The following is a 25610-nucleotide window of genomic DNA, read 5'->3' as shown; positions in this document are numbered from 1 at the left end:
TGTTGGATGAAAGGCTGCACATCAGCTGTTTATTGCAAAAACAACACATGCCTTCAGACAGTATTGCACAAGCATCCCTTCAATCATATATTGTGGTCTACTATTATGGTATACTACTGTACCTCTTCAGCTGGCTGGTCTTGAGGAGATTGCCGATCACAATTTCCACCATCAGTCTTCGAATCTAAGTCATCTGAGGAGAAAGAGAGAAAAGAAGGGGGGAAATGAACACTATTTTCACTTAGCCCACTGAGCACAGCACGTGAATTCAGAAAAATGTCTTTGAAAACCATCACCCATGACATGAATTATTTTCTTAGTCAAGTGCAACAATTTTTTTTTTTAAATCTCATAACCTTAGTTATGTAAGCTACAATATATAATATACAATATACAATATACTATATATACATATTAATGTTAGTTTTCAAACCTTATAGCCTAAAGTTCCCATACATTCTGACTACCATCTCTTCTCAAGTTGAATTAAACATTTCTAACACTGTATTTCCCTTGTAGTAATTACATTTCTCTCTAAGGTATGGACAAACACAACACAAGAGCGACACCTGGTGGTCAGGAAAAATATACACCCCCCGCTCGATTTCATGCAAGTAAACAACATGCCCAGACAATGGAATTGTTCCAGGGAGAGCCAGTAAACACATTTTAAAATCTCTCAGGGGAAGGATCACGTCAGGAAAGCTGAAAGTCGGAGGCAGATGAAAACAGTAAATGTCATATAAATGCTGGCATTGTATTCACCAGTGCTGAATGAGTCAGGTGTATGACATAATGTTACTCCTACTCTCTCTCTCAATATATACAGTATATACTGTATGTATGTATATATGTGCATGTGTGTGTGTGTATGTATATATATTTCCTCATATTAAACAAACGATAGATCATAATTTCACCTTGCAATACTAAATTCATATTGGTGGAACACTGTCTTGAAATAAGTGAAATACAGTCGGGGTCATTACCATGGTGACCACAAATCAGCATCATCAGTGGTAATGCTATTATAATAAACAATGATTCAACAGAAAAGTTAGCCTGATTGCATTTTCATTCTGTGTGTTTACATCACAAATTTAAATTAACCACACTGGTTTAAAAAAAAAATGACAAACTGTGGTGGAGCCTGATTGTTCCTTACTGCAACCTTAAATGTTATACTGTAGTTGGCAGCTGTTTTCTTACTTTTGCCATTATGGTCATTTTTTGTGTGGATCATATATGGATATTGTAAAAAGCCAACCAAAGAATAAGGACATCATTCTGCAACACAACGACAATACATGATTGGCTTGTTGACTTGAATCAATCAATAAGGGAAAGCAGGTTTGATGGCTTGCAAAACAAATACACATTCGGCTTTTACACCAACATCAAAGACATGAGCGTAATTAACCCTAAATGCCAGTCAAGGAATGCAACTTTTCGCTCTGATAAACACTGTAATTACACACTTGTTGGAAAACACTGCATGAATGTGAAATTTCAAATCAGAAATGAGCAACACAAGAAAGACAAAACAGAGTACCGTTAATTAACGTCGGGAGTTTTGCTTCTTCCATTTAGCAGTTACAGCACAAATTGACTTGATGGAGATAAGAAGAGTTGGGAAGACATTTAAGGCATTTCAGATGCAAAACTGATTGAGGTTTAGCTACGCTGGAAGATTAAACGTTATGTTAATAATAACAGACCTCTAAGAATATTTTATGGAAGTAGCTCATATTCATTAAGCTAAAGAGCCAAGCGATTGAGTGCATGGAGGAAGCTGTGGATGAGCAGCTAAAACAGGACCATTATTCACAAACAAGGATACACTTTGTGTTACTTTGCACTGGAACACTGAAATTGGTTGTGTAGTGACACGTGTGTGTGTTTATTTTTATTAGAACACCAGATCATGTTCCCTCATTTAAAAACTGTAGTCCAAATACCGAGGTATGGACCATACTGTGGGTTACCGGTACCGTTAAATACATTTAATAACAGCAGAAACTGCAAACATTTGAACTTCCATGGCGCTGATCGAAATAACTGAGGAAATTACCAATGCTATAAACCGTAGAGGGTGTGCAGCTGCAATTTTTAAGGTTTTAACAAAAGCATTTGATACAATTAATCACAACATCTTAATTAACCAACTAGAAAGGTATGGAATCAGAGGAGTAGTCTTGAACTGGTTAAAAAGCTACTTAGCAAACAGAAAGCAATATGTGAAGCTAGGAGAATATACTGTACATCTGCATGCTTAAATATCTCATTTGGCGTACCCCAAGGGTCAATACTGGGGCCAAAACGGTTTAACTTATACATAACTAACGTCTGTCAAGTCACAAAAGACCTAAAGGTAGTATTATTTGCAGACGACACAACCGCATTCTATTCTGATGATAGCATACAAAGGCTAATACAAATTATCACAGATGAAATGACGACACTAAAAAGATGGTTTAAAAATATACAACATAAAGTGGCTGGAAACATCTCTATACTCAATAAGGCAAAATTTGTTCTGGACCAAAAATCACTCCATACTTGCTATTGTTCTCTAGTATTACCATATCTAACTTATTGTGCGGAGATATGGGGAAATATCTACAAGTGCAGACTTCACTCACTAACTTTGCTACAAAAATGATCAATTAGGGTCATCCATAAGGCCGCTTATAGACAATGTAGAAACCCCCATTCCTAAAATCACAACTACTAAAATTTGTTAATCTGGTAAACTTTCAAACAGCTAAAGTTATGCATGAAGCAAAAAATAACGAGCTAACCAGAAACGTAATAAGATTATTTTTATCAAGAGAGAGAGACAAGAGATGAGAGAGAGAGAGAGGAAATATGATCTTATGAAAAAATTTGACACTTACATACGTCCGCACAATGCTATAAAGATTGAGTGGAGAACTCAAACAATGCACTAAAATGACAAAAGACACTACAAGCAGTTCCATCCATCCATTTTCTATGCTGCTTATCCTCATTAGGGTCGCGGTCAGCTGACTTCGGGTGAGAGACAGACAACCATGCACACTCACATTCATACCTATGGACTATTTAGAGTCACCAATTAAACTAACATGCATGTTTTTGGAATGTGGGAGGAAACCGGAGTACCCGGAGAAAACCCACGCTCGCACGGGGAAAACATGCAAACTCCACACAGAGATGCCCAACGAAAGAAAATACAAGGAAGAAGAATCATGAAGCACAGAGAGATATTATGCTAAGCCATATGACACCTGCACTGTGGGAGATTTGCAGCGGTTTGCCCTGGCGGATTTACAAACCTCTCCTTCATTGTAACACGTTGTTATATTGCTTTACCGTGTTCTCATGTTATTCAGAACTAGTAAAGGGACCATGTTGAATGGGAAATGAACAAATGTATCAGCAGTTGATGTGAAATGTATTAGTAATTGTGACATGTATTAGGTATTGGATGTGAAACAGAGGGGGTAGGATTGAATAGGCTCTGCTTCTTCCTGTTCCTTTTGGACATTTGGAATTGTGACATCAGAGGTTTACTGATGTCACAAGAATGTGAGGGAAAAAAAAGAATGTTCAAATGTTCAAGTCAATCCATCAATAAATCAATCGAGATTGCCTGTTATTGTAAAGTTCATAAAATATTTTATGAGGGAAACAGTTTGACCCTGAAACGCATTTTTCATTATTTCTATCATTTCCTATGAGAAAAATATATTTGAAATCCAAACAAATCAGAAGTTTGCCGGAATGCTGGAACACATTGTCTTTGAGAGATGTTCCAGTGCTTTTACTAGCGGTGATGTAATTGTATTGACAGAAAAAACACACACACGCAAAAGCCAATTCTGCATTTATGACTTTAACTCCACAGTTTACGCAGCCACGTCTTGATGTAGCACTTAATGAACCTAAATCACTCCACACAGCACATCATCATGCAACAAGTATATTTCTTGTTTACACCCGGCTGGATTACTCCACCAAGCACATGGCTGAGTTATGGTGGTGTGTAAAACAACATGAACGCTAACTCTGAATGGCAATTAAGAAATGTTGCCACTCAGCAAGTGAAGCTCCATTCACTGACCAGAGTCCTGTTAAAACATTTAATGAGAGTATAGCCTGAATCCACAAGAGGCTCTTAGCTTGTTTATGGCGATTTGACACAGTGAGAAAAAAACAAATCCATCTGCTGTATATATACGCTGATGGATTTGCTGCTCCATCTGTTATAGTCTCTCGCTCACACACACCTAAACCCAGTTCAATTTTATTACTTGCACTTCATAAGATTGTAATATATATAATCAGCACATTCAGCATATCAGTGAATTTAAGGTTAGGATTTTTTTTAAAAATCACTCACTCACTGCATCTATCATTCTTAAACATAAAATTAGCTCTGGTAAGGCACTAATTTCCTTCCTTCCAATAGATTATTTGCAGAGGCTAATGTTAATACTGCTGGCATTTCATCTCATAAGTATAGAAACTAGCCAGAAAGGTAAGAACGAATCTTAACTTTAAGTATCCATTTAACAACCAGGGCTGTCAAAAACAACATGTTAACAATGTTAATGAAATTATAAAATTCATTACTTGAAAACTATTTTACGTAATTAACGCAGGCACATCATGTCATACCTTTCAAACATCGTCTGCCGCTCTTTTATTCAGACCTCTGACCTCCAAAATAGGTAAGAGACAAGACAAGTTCTTTGAGAATAACGAGAGGTACAATTTAATACAACTTGCACGCAAGTTGCACACGGTGGCCTGTTGGACTTCTCATTCATGCTTATGGACAATTTAGAGTCGCCATTTAGCATGCATATTTTGGAATGTAGGAGGAAACCGGAGAAAACCCACGCACACACCAGGAGAATATGCAAACTCCTCACAGATATTTGAACCCAGGTCTTGCAGATCTGACTGGGTGGCCAACATGCTAACCACTCAGCCACCGTGCGGCCTCCTGTCTTCCTCCCACGTTCCAAAAATATGCATGTTAGCTTAATTGGCCATAGGTGTGAATGTGAGAGTGAGTGGTTGTATGTCTATATGTGTCTATATGGATTGGCTAGCGACCAGTCAAGGATGTACCCTGCCTCTCGCCCGAAGTTGGCTGGGATAGGTGCCAGCATACCCGTGACCCTAGTGAGGATAATCTGCATAGAAGATGGATTAATGGATGGATGAATAACTCTTTAAATAATTCATTAAATGTATAATTAATTAACTAAATCAATAAATACATCTTTAAATAATTAATTAAATGTGTCATTAATAAATTAAAAAATAAATACATCTTGAAATAATTATATTATAGTATTACTCTTTTGAACGCATATTGTTTTGAGAAGCCAAACTCTTTACTTAAATGACCCAGCAACTAAGCAGAACTACGTTCTACGTCACGGATATCCGAGCAGAAATGGACTTGCAGGACCAATTGGGAGGATAAGTCACTGTTGATGTAGTCCACTGCTGATGGGGATGTCATACAACTTCATGTCAAAAAATCGGAACTATTTCTTTAATATATCGAGTGGTGTGAAAAAGTGTCTGCCCCCTTTCTGGTTTCTTTTTCTTTTTGCATGTTTGTCACTGTTTCTGAACATTAAGGCTCATCTCAATTTTGCCAGACAACATGTTGATGATCCCCAAGACCTTTGCAAAAATACTCTGTGATCTGAAAGGACAAAAGTTGAACTTTTTGGAAGGTGTGTTTCAGAAAAAGAACATCATACCAACAGTAAAATTTGGTGGTAGTGTCTGGGGCTGTTTTGCTGCTTCAGGACCTGGAAAACTTGCTGTGATAAATGGAACCATGAATTCTGCTGTCTACCAAACTGGTCTGTTTGTGACCTCAAGGTGAAATTAACTTTGGTTTTGTAGCAGGACAATGATCCAAAGCACACCAGCAAGTCCACCTCTAAATGGCTGAAGAAAAGCAAAATGAAGACTTTGGAGTGGCCTAGTCCTGACCTGTATCCTTTTAAAAAGGCTGTTCATGCTCGAAAGCCCTCCAATGTGGATGAATTAAAACAATTCTGCAAAGATGAATGGGTCAAAATTCCTCCACAGTGCTGCAAGAGACTCATCGCAAGTTATCACAAACGCTTGACTGCAGTTGTTGCTGCTAAGGGTGGCCCAACCAGGTATTAGGTTTGGGCGGCAATCACTTTTCCACACGGGGCCATTTAGATTGGGATATTTTTTCTCCCTTAATAATGAAAAGTTTCATTTAAAAACTGCATTTTGTATTCAGTTGTGTTGTCATTGACTGATATTTAAATTAGTTTGATGATCTGAAACATTTAAGTGTGACAAACATGCAAAAAATTAATCAGAAAGGGGGCAAACACTTTTGCAACACCTCTGTATATACAACCTATAGTATGCAAGGCTACGAGGGTCAGAGACAATGACAACTAACAGACTAACATGCCGAGACACCCAAGGCTATTTGAATCAGGTGATAAGCATGTGGGGGACTTGTTTTGGAGACACTAGGCTTCTAGCCTTGAGCAGATAATCATAGCAAGTCAGTGTGACATTAATGTGTATCACTGCGTAAATACATACGTAAAAAACATATGTATGTTAACATAATTGTAATATGTAATAGAATAATGGACACAAAACATTTTATAAGCGCAATAACAAACCATATTTTCCTGACAGTTGTGTTTTGTTTCTGTCAATGCCACGTAATGCAAAACGGATACACATAAAATCTGCAGCCAATGTTCAATTGTAAGAGCCATAACTGGTCTGCTCCTGCATTCAGTTTACACAAAAAGTTAACTTTTGATTTCAATAAATGCAAGCTCTTGCCCTTTATACAAAAACGTTTGAGCATTCAGCACAGATATGAACAAACCTCGTAGAGTCTCAATGCAAAGCAGGCAAGATTAAAAATGACAGACATGAGGAAAATGTGTGTCAGACCCTACACTCTGCATGTCACACTTAGCTCAGTTATGTGTCACATCTAAAACACTTGTTAACAGATTAATGTGGCAGATTAGTGCTGCCACCCTGCACTTTAATCCCCTAATCCTGCATCAAAGAGTCATGAAGAACCTTTTCCTGCTGTGAAAAGGGGAGATAGAAGAACCAAAAGAAAGGAAGAGATTGGGAAGGATGGCCGTTTTTCCAGTAATACACAGACACACACGCACACACCTACACAAAATTTCTAAGAATGATCTCTGCAAATGGAAAAAAATAATAATTTAAATGTTGCATCACTCATCCTCATCCTCTTTTTAACACAGCCCCACCATATTTGTCTTTGTGCATATGCCTCCTGTCTCCTAAAGCTGTTTTCAACTCTGTTCCCCTCTGACAGGCATTATAGATACATATGCTAACATGGATAATTCCCTCTGGCAGGATCGCATTTTATGACACCAGAGGCATTTGGCTGATCTGACTGGATGACTTGAGCATTGAAGAAGGCACACACACACATATACATACACAGACTCTCAAACAGCAGCCTTCCTTGGGTTATATTTAAATTTCTATTACATACAGGGGTTGGATTTTTGTTAAACTACCGTGGAAAGTTCAACGTGCCTGAGATTTTATAATTCAGAACTAGACCAATATATTTGGAATGTACAGTATTTCACAAGAGTGAGTGCACCCTTCACATTTCAGCAACTGCTTTTATAACCTACCTTCTGAATGGGCAATATTATAGAAATGAAACTTGAATATGCATTAGACTAGTCAGTGTACAGCTATCGGAGTGTAGATTTACTATCTATTAAAAATGACTCGACACACACCCATTATTGTCTAAATATCTGGCCACACAAGTCAGTAGCAAGATAATTGTGTCTTGCCTAGATGCATAGCGGTGGTGGTGTGATAGTGCCATGGCCTGGGGCTGCATGAGTGCTACCGACACTGGAGAGCTGCGGTTCATTGAGGGAAACACAAATTCCAACATGTAATGTTACATTCTGACGGACAGCATTGTCATTAGCACTGCATCGTTATAATGGCTGAGTGTTTGGTTATATTCGGAGGACAGTAAGTCTGTAGTGCTTCCCCAGCCGTAAGACTGACAGAGAAGATATTCCATAATGATTACTAAAATGTGAGGCTTATCATACTTTTGTGAGATATTGTATATGCTTCTATGTTAACCCAAAAAGCAAAATATCATGCAAGACACTCAGTAGGTATCAAAGGATTCATTCTCTGTGTGCTTTGCTTTTTATTTGGCTTTTTTGCAACACCTATTCCAAAAGGACCAATTTCAACAATATTTTTTTAAGAGAAGAAAAGTTAGTTTTATTGATTATTTTATACTATTAACAGTGGTTATCTTTGGTGTTTTTACACTTGTGTGGCAATTAAGGCTGTTAAAAAGCGAGATGTCTGCAATATGCCTGAGCTTCGTACTACACCTTTTCCATTTGCTTATAATTGTTTTATTTTTTGTACATTTCTCATTTATAGTAATTAAAGTAATATATTGTGATTGTCATTCTTAGGTTAGCTTTATTTGTTGAAGTTTACTAATTTTTACTGTTCGGGACGGCCTTTTTAGAAGGTTCTGTGAAATAATTATCTTAGCCAAAACGCCAGTTTGACAATTTATTCTATTTGGAGTGAATACAAGCCTATGTAATGCCAGCACTGGAGAGAATGGTCAGCCACCCAGCCAAGGTCCAGGGCCCAAGCCGTCCCTAATGTAAAACTGAGTTCCTCTTCCTTATAAGCCTGCTGTAGAGGCAGTTCCAATGATCAGGAAATTTCCCTTTAACTGTTTTCTGATGTATTGGTCTGATCTGGTTTCAACCAGTCTTGGCCATGCAGCTGGGCGTCCCAGCCAGTAGACAGCAGGGCGACTCATAATGAAACTGTGTGTGTGTGAGATAATTAAAAAGAACAGGGTGTGTTTGTTCCAAGTGAAAGGTCTTGTGATTGTGTTATCTCTCTGTTGTAGATAAGCACATATGTTGCAGTACCCATCCAGACCAGAGTGGATAGTACTCCATTCCTAACAGTAATAATCCGTGATTGCTACGAATACTGTATGTAACTTCTATACTGTAAGGTCCACTGGGGGTCTATGGAAAAGGTGTGGTCAAAGCTGACGTGAAGTCTCTTCTGGAGTAAATTATTTCACAACGATTCAATTCCACAGCTATTTTGTCACTTTGTACACACTACATTGTAAGCAATATACGTAATCCCAGCTTTACTGAGTTTTGTTCATTAGTTGGTGCATTAAATCATATCACCGTTGTTGGAGGAGTAGCTTGCTAGTTAGCTCAGCCCCTATGACAGCAGACAGAATTCCTAAAAAAAACAGTCAGCGCTGGACAGTCAGCGTTGTGTGAAATTCCATTGTGCCTTTTGTCACGCTGGCACGTGGCGATGACGTCACAGACGGGCAGACAGAATCGAGTAACATTTAAAACACACATCCATAAAAAGCCTGCTGTGCTTAAATTTAATGCTTTATTTCCTAATATCGATGAAGCCGATTGATTACCTTTTAAACGATGTTAGATCGATTATGTCGTCCGGAATGGCAACTTGCTAAACACAGATCAATGTAGTTGGATCATAGGAATATAAATGGATACATCGATGTAGTGGATGAATCGTTACACCCCTAATATGAATGAAAATGTACAAGTTGAAATAATTGATTGATTGAAATATACAACATATAACTACCAAAACTACAAAGACAAACATTTATGGGGAAAGACAGTTTTCCCATCTATGGGTAAGTTTTAAAAACTTTTCTTTTGTTATATGTGCACAGCAGACCAAAACACAATTTTGCACATTTTTGAAATGGATGTGTTTGTGTGGTCACCTTCAAATTCTGTCCTTGAAATAGGAGAGGAAATAACACTACTGGACATAATGTGGCTCCATTATGTGACATACGGTAAATTGAATTGGCTCCTGCTGCATTAAAAGGTGGAGCTGTGTTCATGAATAGGTTTTTGTGTAGAGTGAATGTCCTTGAGGCTTCCAAACTAGCCCTGCCTTAACTGGCTCTATTTGAAAATCACTCTACACCTCCACCACTTCCAAGAGGTCTGACACAAAGGTGCTGTAATATTTCTTCAGAGACACTTTTGCAAAGAAGACCTTGGTCTATCAGTGACTGGGTTTCAAGCATCTCTCGTCCTTTAATTGTAAAATACTGTAGTCGTTTTCTACACTGAGACATCTCTGAGTCAAAGGGATTTTCATGATATGAGGAAGTGTGTGATAATGGGAGATTTTGTCTTCATGGTTCCTATTAAGACACTCCATCTTGTAAATGTCTCAATTGTTTCCATAAAGGTAGGGAAGACGCACCATTCAGGTAAGACATTTCTAACACTGGTATTTAGGGATGCTCTGATTGATCGGCCACCGATCAGTATCTGCCGATTTCCGTGAAAAAGCATGTGATCGACACATGCCGATAAATGCTGTACAACGGCAATCACAAAAGTCAATCACCTATGGCTAGTCAAATGGCAGCAAACGCAGCCAAAACGCTGGACAACATTCGCCCGCATGTGCGTGACAGTCAGAATGCTAAACAAATAACCCAAAAAATAATTGAATTCATCAGACGAGACGACCAGCCTTTGTCAGCAGTGGAAGACACCGGGTTCACCGACTGCTGTCTCACTTGGAGCCCACCTATGTGCTACCTGCATGTCCTGCTAGCGCTCCACCAATGTACTCTCACATTCAGAGTCTTCTTAAAGAAGGCGTCTCATCCTCTGTAAATTTCACGAGTGATACATGTTCTCCTGAAAAAGTAAATCAAATGTGTTTTTCTTAAATTAAGGTGATTTTATGGTTCCTTTTTTTCATATCATACAACCTATAGCAGAGCTGCAGCCAGGAATTCTGGCCCCGTGAAAAAAAAATCAGGCTTCCCCCCCCTTTTATTTATTAGTAATTTTTACTAGTAATTACCTATTTTTTGGGCCGCTTTTCAGTCAGGGGACCTTGGAATTGTCCGTACTTTTCCCCGTTATACACGACCCCTGGGCAATAGCAATAATCATAAATAAATTGAAAAATGTTAAATTAATCCATGTGATCGGTGTCAGACGATTTCACTCATGGATGATTGGTGTCGGAATCGGCAGCATAAAACCCTGATCGGAGCATCCCAACTGGTATTATAGCACTGATACCACCATCATATAGAATACCCTATATGGTAATTATCTGAGGCGGCTAAATGCTGATTAAAAACCACACAATTACACAAGCTTCCTGAAATTGTTTTGGAAATTGTGTTGCTCTTTACTTTGAACAGATCAAGAAGAAAGCTCTACCCTTCACTAATTGTCAAGTGACATTTACTTATGAGCCACTAAAATATATAAGAAATCAACAAAGGTAATCATGCATTTGTTGGCTAAACAAGTCAATACTTCTACAGCCACACTGAAATGTAACGTAGGTACTCACACCAGCACTAACACAACATGTGACGTGTCTTGGGTGGTCCAAAGACCGTCATTGGACCGTTGGCCACCACAGAGGATCCGGTAGCTGGAGCAGTGATGATAAACTATAGTTACCCTTTTTATTTCGGTGTGTCCTTGTAATTTAATACAGAATAGTTATTTGATTGATAAATACAGTACTGTAGAGCCCTGGTAGAGTCAGCTCCATCGCCCGTTTATGATGTCATCAGTGGTTGACTTGTCGTTATTTGTTAACTAACAATTGCGTACGCCACAAGTCTCAAAAATGTTAACACAAAACACATTTTTATAGTTTTACAATTATAGTTTTACATGCATAAAACAATTCTAAATGCATATCAATGACGAATGAAAGGAATAAATTAACATTTAAGGTTACTTTTACCTTCACTGAAGACACGATTGTTGGAAACACACCATGTAGCAGCGAGATCAACACGGACACCGCCTTTGTGTTTTTCCATGAGTTATTTCTTGAACTCAAACTTTTTTTTATCGAATACTGGCACCTGAAACTTTCTTTGGCTCTAGTTTCAAGGTAAAAATCACATCAAATGTTCATTTAGCTCTCTCATTCATCATTTATATATATTCATATGCAGTTTGAATTGTTTTCTGTAAGTAAACCTATAATTGTACAACTATAAAAACATGTTTTGTGTCAAAATATTTTCCAGAATGGATTAACTGGTTTTACACAATTTCTTATGGGAAAAATTGATACGTTAGAGTATGTTTCGGTTGGAGTCGAACCTTCCGTAACGGATTAATGAAATGTTCACTTGCGACACAATCCAGGTCTAAGCCCTAAATATGGCTCACACACTTAATAAACACATACTCACCACTAATGAATGACAATGTGATTGATGAATAGATGGGATTGTAACCTTCAGCCTCGTTGTCTAGTTCTAGAGGCTAGCAGGCTTGAGAGGGTGTTTCTCCAAGCTGCATGAACAAAAAACACCCCGCTTACTTGTTGTAATTCCAGTAACAACTTAGGACCATATTGCAACTTGTTTTCGCCTCGCTGCAAGTTTTAAGGCTGGATTGGCTGTCGAAGCTGGTGCTTCTGTAACCAAACAAACTTTTGTGCGTGGTGCGTTCAAGGGCCGCCGAACAATGTGCATAATCGCAATACTTGACAAAAAAGAAGCTTGTGAAATGTGTACAAATTATTGGCTCTCAAACAGGCCTTTTTACATTTGATCTGTATTATCACACATTTATAAATGATTACCGACTTACGGTGAATGAGATGTGTTTTTTGTGGAAAAAAGCAGCCTATTTTCTTAGGAAAAAAAGAAGAAGAAGAATTTTTTTACCAAAAATCTTCAAATCTGCAAGCTCGGGAATTCTGAATTGCGAAGTGCTGGGATCCACTGTACTACTGTGGACGTGAATAAAAAATAATTCACATATTGGAGTGATTTCCTTTGTGTGTGTCTTTTTGACTTTGTCGCATTGCCGACTCATTCTGCCTTTTTTCTCTCATATGTGGGGCAGCGTACCGTTCTGCCCCAAATTGCCAAGGATTACTGCCTATAGAGTGTACTGTAATTGCCGTGTGCCATTTTCTAAAATGAGGATGTGGGGCCCAAATGACAAAATTCTGCCAATCAACAAGTGGCTGTGCAAAGATGGGACCTGACCAAGCCTGACCTGCAATTGCTTTTTAATCAATGCACGTCATGTTCAGAACACTCTTCCATCAAGATTACAGTTAAGCCGGTTTAATAGTAGACAGCATCCTTGCTCCGATACCTCACCTTACCTCACCTCTCCATCATCTTGGTCATATCTGCTGGCCTCTCCTTCCTGGACTAAAAGGCTCTATTGTTGATTTTCAGAGCAGCAATTTGGACCCAGCAAGGGGCACAGGCAAGTTCACTTCTGCTTTGATGACTCTAAATGGAGAGATTAACCAAATGACAGGCAATTATCCAAACCCCTTTAGCATCTCCTGGCCTTCAATATGTTCATGCATTTTCCCTCCCCAACACTCAGGCTTCACATCTCAGGCTATTCATCATATTTGATTGCACATGCACTCTGTTTTCAGGTTCCATCTTCCTTCTCCTTTTGTTCACCTTACATAACATCCCTTTCGCTCAACTTGTCATAACACATCCTCCTCTTTACTTATTCTGCTGTCATTGCTAATCAAGTGTAATTAAAGAAAGCTGGCCACATTTTAGGAGAAAACACATCCAGATTGCATGTCTTTTCTGGCATAGCAGTGCCAGCAATTTGTCTCCACAATGAAAAAGTGGATTTCTTTTTTGGTTTGTTTTTTGAGAAAGAGAAAAACACACTCAATGACCTTTGCTGCATGAGTTGTTGCACTACTCCCTCCCCTGCTCCCTTGTCTTCACTGTCACTTGCATCTGTGTTCACTCTAATGAAGCAGAAAAGTCTGAAGCTTTACAAGACATCCTGCAGAAACCGCTGGATTTTTTTTCTTCCCTTGGCTCCAACCAGCTGATAGACAGTGAATAATGGCGACATGCACAAAAAGTGACCTCGCTGTCACATAGTCAACACTGAACAGACACATAATCTTAAGATTCAGGGTTGCTGTATCTTATTTGTCATCTTTCACATTTCAATTTTTTTTGCCCCCCCCGACCCCCCACCCCCACCCCCCGCACCCCCCGCTTCCTTTTTGTCACCAATATATTAATAATGACTTTTACAATGGTAACTTTTTCTTGTAAGGGTCAGGCTTCACAGCATCTGTTGTGGACGTTTCCTGCTGTGTTACTTCCACAACCTCTGCCAGTCAGACATCTTTCTGTCTTTGTACCTTCTGGCTTTGTTTTTACATCTGAGGAAGCCAAGGGAGGATTTCTTAAAAAGAAAATAACACCTCTGAAAGATTGACATGTGTTACGGATCACTAAACATCAAGGCTATTGAATACAATGCTTACTGGGGCACTAAAGTGTACGAAAGCATGACTACTCTGGGAATGACAGCTAAAGTCAAATTTCCTTTTTTAAATGTAATATTTTTTAATTATTATTATTTATTGTGGATTAATTTTATTTATTTACATTTATATTATTTTTTTCTTGATTTTTATTATTTTTAAAATTATTTTTCAAATTAATCTATGGCATGGAGAGCGAATGAAAATATCATCTCTACATATTTAGAATGTTGTTTTCTTAGCGGCCTGTTTGTTTTCTTTGTCTAGAGTCTGCTCAATGTCACCCAAGGGGACTGATAAATGTCACATACTGTAGTCTTCTGCAGTTACAATAAAACCAGGTGCATCAAATGAATATGTTTTAAAGCAGCATAGATTGTTAGTTGCGCACATTCTTGACAAAGAAACACGCACACATGTATTTTTGTTAAATGCCAAAAGCCTAATGAAAGATGAAAACACAGCCAGCATCTATGCCAAACCAGTGGATGATGTTATGTGACTCGTGCTGCAATAGAGGTCACATTGAGGTCAGACATAGCCTGTCAGTCCCCTTATCTGTAAACTTCAAATGAGTGTGCTTTAACCGGAAATTGCGGGCATATTTACTATATCAGAGCAAAGTGAAGATGACGTAATGTGTTTCTTGTAAAAGTGTTGGATGTCATCATGCCAGCCAGACCTATTTTCACCCGCTGCCGCAGAGCAACAGTGCCTCTTAGTGGACGCTTAGGAATGCAGCAGGTTAACCTAAGATTCCAAAGTATGAGCATTACGTCATCAGACACGTGGCTGTGTGCCCAAAGTGTTGAGATCAATGTCATGTAAGTGGAAGAAAAGAAAGAAATGACAGATGAATAGACTAATCTCCATCAAACGGACAGGTGTACCTCATTTAGTTATGTGAAATAGTGAAAGCGTTAAGAGAAAACTTTTGGTATATTACCATTGTCACAGAGACCCAGGCTCATGCTCTGTCCGCTCCTCTTCTTTCTTAGGGAGAGGAGTCTGGCTTGAGAGATCTCTCTCACGATGGAGGACAGGTGCTCCTTGTTGCTGCCATTGTGGCTTGGAGGCGAGGCCTTCGACTCACTCCCTCCACTGTCACCGCACCGGACCACCGACTTACTCTGAAGGAAGATTAGATACGATCAGACTGTGTGCTAAGCGCTGCAGAAATAATACCATATTATGTACAAAATATCGGGAGCAAATTTCAATTCATTAAATTTGAGCATGTTGAAAAAAGCAACATACTGTAAGTCCAAAACATTGTTATTATTACTATAATTTACTAACATACACAAAGTAAATAATACTTACAAAAGAAAACATGACATCACCACTGAGTATAGGTAAAAGAATGTCACCTCAAGTTGTGTTAAAATCAAGTTGGAATACAAGTGGCAAAGAGCTAGTTCTTACATTTCCATTTTGTTTTGGGAATCTGTAGATTGGTGGCAGAGTGCACGTTTTCATTCTGCAACCAAACAAAATTGCTTTAGTTATAGTTCATCAAGATGGTGCTTAGTTCACAATAGAATAGAGGCATCGGGTGTCCAATGGACTGTTTTTTTCTGAAACTACTGTACAGCAAAGGGCAAACAAATTGGCAAAACATGCACCCCTACTGTGTTACCTGGACTATTATTTTCCTGACAAATACACCACGTGTTACTTTTGCCAGGACACATCATTAGTAGGGTAAAACTAAACTGTCTCACGTGGCCACATGGTGGCGTTATTACACCCCAAATCATGATTCTGAAGGTTTGATAATATATGTTTCAAATGTATGGTAGCATGTCTTCCAAAGCATTTGGGTGCCACAAATGTTTTTTACAGTGGGGGTCCGAACTTTTTCAAATGACCAAACAAGTAATCCCTCATTTATCGCAGTTAATTGGCTCCACACCCGACTATGGTAAGTGAATTTTTGTACTTAAAGCATTGAAAACTGGTTTATGACCTTCTAAATACAGTTTTTAACATTATTAGAAGCCTTTCGACATGGCATAACATCTTATTATCTTATTATCATTATCTTACCCAATATAGTAGACATAATAAGTAAATAAGCCATTTAAGACATAAATACGACTTGTGCTCATTAGTGTTGCTATAAATGTGTTCCATCGGGGAGAAGAGTGAGTGGCGGACAGGAAGTGATGTTGGGGGTTTAGAATTGTCATCAGCGTCTTTTTAAGGCCTTATATTTGTATTTTAGTTTATTTATTCATTTTTATGATTGTAAATGCTTAATTTAGGCAAAAAATATGTAACATTTGCTTAAATATGCATATGTTTTGACTAATAATAGGCCATATTCCACCACAAAACAGCACGATTTACAGTATTAATATCTTTTTGAAAAACTATGACAGTGAATTCACAAAATTCTAACCGCAAAGTCGTGAGGGAGGACTGTATATATGTACAGATTTCATGTTAATATTTTTAATTTGTTATTGTTTATGCTTACATTTAGGGGAACAGATTTGTTTTAAAGCAACAGTAACGGGTTTTCAAAACATGATGGTCATAGTAAAAAAAAACCACTTCAAAACACAAAATACACTATTAGTTGTAATTTGGTTTATGACACAAATCTTTTAACGAGCTCACTTTGTTCCCTGGCAGGTCCATTCAATAAGCCTTTTTCTTCAAAAAATAAGGTCATGAAAACATCATCTAAAACATGTATTATTTCATTTTCTGCCATTTATCCTGCTCAGGATCACAGGTGAGGTGGAGCCTATCCCTGCTAACATTGGGTGAGCGAAGCGGCTACACACTGGACTAGTCACCAGTCAATCACAGCACACATATAGACCAGTCACAGTCACAACCATTCACACCTATGGACAGTTTAGAGCCTCCAATTAACTGTGGTGCCAAACGCATAAACGTGTTTTCCTCAAATTGAGGTTTTTATCAGTAAAAGTCATAGAAATGCGTCAAAAATCAAAACTGTCAAATTCTGTTTGGCTTCTGGCTTTGCAGTGTGTGTTACAGTTCATATAGTGTCAGAAAGTGCATACCCATTGGCTCTCCGCGCCCCTCGAGGTTTGCTGAAGAGGAGGTCACTGTAGGAGAGCTTCTTAAATCTTTCTCTGCCCACGGCCACGTACAGCTGACCACTCTCCAGCTGAGTGCCATCGGTCACCTGCTGGCCTTCATAAGTGAAAAGACTACCGCAGAGAAAGAGGGAAAATATGTTTGTGCACCGCCAACATGGATAATACATCAAATATACAGAATCAAATACAATATACACCATACAGCGGTGTTTATTTATTAAGCCAAGGCACATATTTTACATTTTTTAAAAAATCTCACGGCACACCTCCAAACACGTATGAATGGAATGGACGGATACACAGGTTTACTCATGTACTGTAAAACCTGCCCACAAGCAGAAAAGCATTTAATTATTTTGCTATAACTATGAACTAACCTAGACTATTTGGAGTAAATAAATAACATTTTTTGGAACAATTAAATTAATTGGATAATTTCCAGCACCGCAGCTGATTATCCCTAACGGCACACTCATTTGTTGCGGCAGAGTGGTTGGGATTCAAAAATTTAGTATATAGTAAGAACCTGAAGCTTTCTGCGGTCAGTTTTCGTAACTAAGCAGATATTTTGTAAAATTATTATGATTGATTCAGCAAAACTTCCAACTGAAAAAAAAATCTACCTTCTCACGCCGCCAAGGACTCTCAAACCCATCTTCTCTGTGATCATCTCTAGTATTCTTTCAAACTGGCTCAGCATCCTCTGGTGGATCAGCAGCCTTATCGCAGGGTTCAGAGTGTCCCCGTTAGCCACCACACTGGGTCGGAGAATACCATAATAGTGAAGCAATTACATTAGTGGAGACTGGTTTACTCACTCAGCAGTTCATGTGGTGCATTAGCAGTTAGTGATGTTGAGCTCAGGTACTTACTGTCATATTACATTCTGTATGAATTGGTATTACTATTAAATTGAACTGGCACATTCATATCTGCTTACTAACATATACAAGATATGCATGGATAATGCATTCTGTTGCAATGTTGTGGCACAATAATCGTGTAATGTTTCGTATGAGAAAGTAACTGGACTCACAAGATTGGACATGGCTCCTTAATTGGTTTCAGGAATCTGGCTGACACAGATATCCGATTTGATGGAAGTGGTTTGGGCTGGAAAATATAAAAAAATGAAATTGTTGTAGAAAGGCGCAAAATTGGAAGTGTTCATGTAACATGCCTAGTTGAGCCAGCCCGATGCACCACCTTAGGCTCAAACAAAGGTCCTCAGGAATGAGAGTCGAGAGCACGAGGCGTCGAGCTATCAGCCCGCCCTGTCAACTTGACGCCCAGCGCGACTCTTAACGTTCAGGGACACTCACATAGCCACACTGGCTGGCATCCGTTACACTCCACAGCATACAAAATCACAAAGGTCCTCGCTTTGCTATACAACAATCATGTAAGAGCCAGAAACTAAACTTGATCTGCACTTATGTGGACAGTAACTAAATAGAAAACATTCAGTGGAAATTTCAAAAGGGCCTGCCACCTGTTGCTGAATTCAGTACATTGTAGTTATTGCCCATACCTGTCAACATTTGCATTTGAACCTATGGGAAATTTAGTAGAGGAAAATAATGGAACACCCCATTACCAAAATGAATGCAATGGGGACGCAGATCTGGATGTTTTTTTGCTTGCTTGCTTGTTTTTACAAACCCATAATTAAGAAATACCAAAAAGAAGCTGGAAACCAGCTGGAATACCTGAACTAGAGCTGTAACAATTAATCGACGAATCCATGATTAATCCAATTAAGCAACAACTATTCTAGTATTGGGCGACAGTGGCTCAGGAGGTACAGCAGGTCGTCCAGAAACTGGAAGGTTGGCGGTTTGATCATCATGCCCTCCCCCCAGTCACGGTCGTTGTGTCCCTGGGCAAGATTGTCTCCAGTGCTGCCCACACTGGTGTATGAATGTGAATGAATATTTCGTGGTGGTCGGCGAGACTGTAGGCGCAAATTGGCAGCCACGTTTCTGTCAGACTACCTCAGGGTAGCTGCTGCTACAGACGTAGATTACCACCACCACCATGTGACTGAGGAGTGAATGAATAATGGGTTCACTTCATTGTGAAGCGCTTTGGGTCCCTCGAAAAGCACAATATAAATACATTATTATTATTATTATTATCATTATTATGGTAGTAGGCTGGTCTAGTGGTTAGCATGTTGGCCAAAACAGTAACAGCTTGGAGATCGGTAAGATCTGGGTTCGATTCTCCCCTGGGCATTTCTGTGTGGAGTTTGCATGTTCTCCCCGTGTGCGCGTGGGTTTTCTCCGGGTACTCCGGCTTCCTCCCACATTCCAAAAACATGCATGTTAGGTTAATTGGCGACTCTAAATTGTCCATAGGCATGAATGTGAGTGAATGATTGTTTGTCTATATGTGCCCTGCGATTGGCTGCCGACCAGTCCAGGGTGTACCCCGCCTGTCGCCAGCATGCCCCTGTGACCCTAATGAGGAAGAAGCGGTATAGAAAATGGATGGATGGATTATGGTAGCAGGAGATTGCTGAAGATGGAACACTTGCTCACCCGCCCCCAAACACGCTCCCAACCCAACATGCTCCGTAGTGCCCACCACAGTATTCGATTAATTGTTTTTTTTATTTAAAAATGTAAATATCCTCTGATTTCAGCCTCTCAAATGTTAAATACGCTTCAATTTCCTTAGTCATCCATGAAAGCAGATCTTTGTGTTTTGGGCAAAACAAGATATTCACACACATCAACTTTGACTTTGGAAAACAATGATCAACAGTGATTGCCTTTTTGCTGATATGTTGCGGACCAAACTACTAACTGTTTGTTTTTGGTTCATATTGATTTGCTCCATCTAAAACCTAACCGATTTTCAGAGAAATAAACAAGCTGTATATACTGTAATATAATGTGGTGGTTGCATAGAGAAGGCACAGCTGGTCCCAAAACACACAGCAATCCACTGTGACTCTACCTTTTGCTCCGATGAGGAACACAGATAAGGGAGGTAGTATAATAAAAGCCTAGTCCTCTGGGTTTCTGAAATCACCACAGCACCAAAGCAACTTAAGGAACAGTCTGTATGGAAAACCCTAATAACACCTAATAGCTAATGTAAATCGGCAATAACATCATTGATCCATTTATCTTGTGGCTTAAGCAGAAAAGCCTAGAATTCCCTCTCCCTGGTTACTTTGTCCAGCTCTTCCCGGCAGATCCCGAGATGTTCCCAGGCCCGTTGAGAGACATACTTCTCTTCAACGTATCCTGGGTCTTCCTCAAGGCCCCCTTCTGGTCAGATATGCTCTGAACACCTATCCCGGGAGGTGTCCGGGAGGCATCCTGAGCAGCTACCCGAGGCACCTAATCTGGGTCCTTTTAATGCAGAGGAGCAGCGGTTCTACTCTCAAGTTTCTCCCGGATGACAGTGCTTCTCATCTTATTTCTAAGGGGGTGCCCAGACACCCGACGGAGTGAACTCATTTCAGCTGCTTGTACCCACAATCTTGTTGTCACTACCCAAAGCTCCTGACCTTAGGTCAGGGTAGGAACGTAAACTGAGAGCTTTGCCTTCCGGTCAGCTCCCTCTTCACCAAAACAGACCGATGGAGAGTCCAATCCGCCTGTCAATCTCGCGTTCCATCCTTCCCTCATTCGTGAACAAGACCCTGAGGTAGTTAAACGCCTTGGGCCAGAATCTCATCCCCGACCCGGAGATGGCACTCTTGCGGGCGAGAACTATGGACTCAAACTTGGAGCGTCTGATTGGATCGATGGATTGATGAGGTGAGAATCACACCTCCAAGAAATAACAGTTTGAGATCATATATGATATACTGTATTATATGTCTACACTCTTACTGTACATTCTAGTACTTTCTAGACTGTATTAGCATATGGATCCTAATGATTGAATTTATGACAGATATGAGAAAGATCTAAAGAACATAATTATGTAACGTTGGGTTTACTTGTGACAAAATAATGTAATGTTTTAAGATTATCCTTCACCAAAAACAATCTCAATGCACTTCTTAAAGTGGCTCCTCAAGCATGTACCAAACAAGAGAGAATAAAACATTGCATAATGATATTAAAATTTTACACAATTTTCTTCATAAAAAGTAAGGATAAGCCACCTAGCCAAACAGCTAAGAGTTCTTCACACTGATTGACACAATCAGTCAGGTTAATCCTTTTAGATGATTGGCTCCATTAATGGTAAGAGGTAATCAAGTAACACTAAAATACTTACGTTTTTGTGATTATAGGGTTCTTTCTCACAAAAGGAAAGACCAAATCAAGAACACAAAGAGCATTTTCCTAATAGTTCGACTGGACAGCAGAAAAAAATACTGTGCTGCTCAGACCTGAATAAGAAGCTGGTCTGACCCTGTGTTCCCTCTAACGACCCAACTAGATGGCAATGAACAAACAGCGAGGCAAACTCGTTCATGTGAGAGTACCAAAGATTACAGGTGTATGTCAATACTACATAAATGTCTATTTTTAATCTTATCATACATATGGTATGTTTTCCACATAATATACTAGTATATTGATATTTAAGTGCTGATGAGACCTGCAATGTTAATTTTTGCCCATCAAAACATTTGACAAAACCCACTCATTAATATATATTATTATGGCATTTGGCAATAAAAGATTTGTTTCCTATTTTTTGAGTGCACTACATTTGATGAACAAATACAAGCACAAAATAAATCAAACATACTTTTTGGCTTACCTGAAATGGAAGATTTTGCAACATCCTCTTCTTTCTGGAACCGATCTGTAAATAACTACAGACAAAAGACAGAAAGAACTCAAGGGACAGTTTGCAATGGTTACACGGCTGCCTCGAGGTCGCAAATTTTAGAATGTTCTGCAAGTGTTATATCCCACCCATTCCTGACTTGTAAGCATGTAAGCTACGCCCCACGTAACACACACACACACACACTAGTTATGATACCTGTCAGCTGATAATAGCGATTTTTAGCTGCTAACATTAGCTATCATTGAATGTACAGTCGTGCCTCACCACTTCGCACTTCGAATTTTGTGATTTCGCTCGCGTTTTTTCAAAAATATATTAATAAATCCTGCTGTTTCACGGTTGAATACAAGCCATTATTAGTAAAAAAAAAAATGCATATTTAAGCAAATGTTATGTATTTTTTGCCTAAACTAAGCATTTTCAAGCATAAAAATGGCTAAATGAAATAAAATACAAATATAAGGCATTCAAAAGACACATTAAAAGACGTTGATGAACTGTAGTATTCTACGCTGGTCACTAGGCGTTAGTCATGTTAATGTATTGTTCAGTGAGGCACACAAGGCTCAGACTTGATCGCAAGAACAACAGGCGGCTATTGCTGGTTTGAATTATCTCACAACAGGCACAATAATCCCTAATAAAAATCCCAAATAAAAACACGGGATACTGTTGTGGCCATTACCAGCACAAATCTGAATCTCGTCTCTAAAGCCCCCAACGCCACTTCCTGTCCGCCTCTCTTTTAGGTCCCCTAGGGAACACATTTATAGCAACACACACGAGCATGAGTATTATTTATGTCTTAAATGGCTGATTTACTCTTATTATGTCTACTGTATTCGGTAAAACCAGTGTAAATGTGACTATAGGGGTGTTATTTCATGTCTAGAGGGCTCTAATTCTGTTAAAAAAAACTTATTTAGAAGGTCATAAACAGGTTGTCTTTGCTCTAACTACGAAAATATTCCATTTATAAATAAGGATCCTTCTTTTTGGAAATTCACTTATCACGGTCGAGTCTGGAACCAATTAACCGTGATCAACAAGGGATGAATGAAGCCTATTATAAGGGAAGCCTATGATAACAACAACATGACGGCAAGTTGATGTTCGCCTCGCTGAGACTGCTGTTGTGTATGTGCATGTGAGATAGCTGCGAGGTACAGCCATGAATGCCAATCATCTTATGCGGGCCAAACAACAACTTCTATTGAAATTAATTTGTAGTTGTGAAAAATATACACTTTTTTTTCAATCAGTTATTTCAAACCACTAATGGTTACGTGTGCTAGCTGGTAGTGGTGCTGTTATATTTCTTCTTTAAAAAAGTTAACTTCGAGCCACTTCCAAACAGTCCTTTAACACAATAATTGTAGAATATTTTTTATTATTCTCAAATACTGTTATTACACCACATACCCCTCTTATCATAAATGTTCAGGTGCAAGACATACGATTGACAGTAAAAGCATAATATATTATCTTGGTATAAATTGATGAATTATTATGTGTAAGGAATACTGTCAACCACGGATATTCCCTAAAATGATCCCCATTTACAGAGAAAGAAACCCGGTATGCAGTCAAATAATGCCTTGAAGTAACACTGCAGGTGACTTAATATAACTCTATATAACAAGGTTGTGGCCCAGGGGCCATTTGCGGCATCGGAACTTTACAAGACGTTTTAGGGACACTGTGAAAGGAAAAAAGGTCACGAGAAAAATATTTATGCCAGAGCTGATGAACATTAACAGCACCAATCATTACCAAAATATTTTTTTCATTGTCACTGTAAGGCCAGGGTGTCCAAATTGTGGCTTTGTTTTCTCCTTTTTATGACAGATGGTCTAATAAATCCATTTAAGCACTGTACCTTGGATTGCTTTTAACATCTTTAATGTACAGTGTTTCAAAATGGCCCCGGCATCCTTCATATCATATACATAATATACAATACACACATACACCAACTATTATGAGCTGTATCAAAGTATGCCTCTACAAAGATAATGTGTATAATTGGTTGATACTGTCAGAGAGGTTTAACATGAAGTTCATCATTGTGGTTTCTGGTGGTGCGAAATGCACTGCACCATACAGACAGATGTTTATTTTGGTTACTTTCTGGTTACTGTACAACAAACAACCACAATAATGTTAAAATGATACCTCACTGGCATAGTTCATCAAAACTTGGCATTATTATCTTTGCTAGGGCAGAATGTTTGCTATAGCTTCTTTCTATTATAACTGATGTTGTTGCCAATAATGCAGTTTTCATGGTCTGCTGCACTGGTAAAACATGGCTGCAAACATGATTTACTGCTGCAGCACCGTGGACTTCTATACAGCACAAATCCCATTAGGCCTATCTACAGGAAGAGCTCTCTTATTTTTAGGCCATAGCAAGGCACGCGCCTCTCCTGATCTTATTTGCTCAAAGCTGTGACTCAGCATGGCTGCAACTGAGTCACAAGAGATGCACACACACGTATTTTAAATGTTCAGAACGCATTTAGAACTTACTCTAACTTTTTAAATCTCTCCCTCCCAGCAGCGACATACTGCTCCCCACTCTGAAGGCTGTCCAGACAGTCCACTTTGTGTCCTCCACGAGGAGTGTAGATGTTCCTCACCGCTCCAAAAGGCGCCTTGATGCCACCCGTCACTTCTCTCAGCAAGGTCTCAAAATTGCATACTCTCTTCTGGTTAATCACAATCCTTCGAGCCTCGTAGTATGGGTCACCATTGCGGTACATGAAGACGTTCTTCACCACAGGTTGGGACAGAAAGTTAGGCTTCTCTGATCCCATCTTGGTGCGTAAAAAGTAGCTTTGCACACGATTTAAAGCGGGGTTTTATGACAAAGTATGATCCGAAATGCGGGACAAGAAATTGTAAGCCATCAGAAGGGCATTAAAGGAAGTCCATCTTGGCCAGACGACATCCTTAAAGCGTGGTCTCTTCACAGTGGTGCTTGTCGTGCGCACTGCTGCGCCGCAGGTGGCTGCACCAAAGAGGACCTCTGCTAAAGCGCTACCTCTCATGAGAGCTCATTTATTGGGATGTATCTATGGTAACACGCTGTATTTCCCAGCCTCAATCAACAGGTTGCGCTAGCAGGGGGTCACAATTAAGTGAATGCATGTTTTAAATGTGCAGCAACCGGCAGAAAAAAAGCACAGTGCAAACTGTATAAACAGCCAAAAACAAACTAAATATTAGGTATACGGTATTTAGATTGCTTTCAAGTGAGCAGCAGAGAATGTTTTAATTGGGCATCAGGAGACCAAATGGAAACCATAGGTTGCCAGT

At 39.2% G+C, this 25610-nt stretch overlaps 1 protein-coding gene across 3 annotated transcripts in view; it reads right to left on the bottom strand.

Moving 5' to 3' along the window:
* Nucleotides 1-25297, bottom strand: part of LOC129185709 (doublecortin domain-containing protein 2-like) — a 28110-nt gene extending 2813 nt beyond the window's left edge. Inside the window, exons 1-8 of one of the 3 annotated variants that reach the window (XM_054783092.1) lie at nt 24828-25297; nt 22257-22311; nt 18556-18632; nt 18143-18277; nt 17481-17630; nt 15865-15919; nt 15386-15569; nt 123-193 (exon numbers count right to left, since the gene is read on the bottom strand). In XM_054783092.1, the coding sequence (XP_054639067.1) occupies nt 123-193; nt 15386-15569; nt 15865-15919; nt 17481-17630; nt 18143-18277; nt 18556-18632; nt 22257-22311; nt 24828-25108 (1008 nt within the window). In that variant the 5' untranslated portion in view covers nt 25109-25297. Of the gene's footprint in view, nt 1-122; nt 194-15385; nt 15570-15864; nt 15920-17480; nt 17631-18142; nt 18278-18555; nt 18633-22256; nt 22312-24821 lie in introns of all 3 variants that reach the window. The other 2 variants (XM_054783090.1, XM_054783093.1) reach the window with 2 other exon arrangements.
* Between the last annotated feature and the right edge of the window lie 313 nt (nt 25298-25610).

The sequence above is a fragment of the Dunckerocampus dactyliophorus genome, chromosome 7, assembly GCF_027744805.1.
Source record: "Dunckerocampus dactyliophorus isolate RoL2022-P2 chromosome 7, RoL_Ddac_1.1, whole genome shotgun sequence".
In the NCBI taxonomy this organism is placed as follows: Eukaryota; Metazoa; Chordata; class Actinopteri; order Syngnathiformes; family Syngnathidae; genus Dunckerocampus; species Dunckerocampus dactyliophorus.
This window is presented reverse-complemented; position numbering and strand designations above follow the sequence as displayed.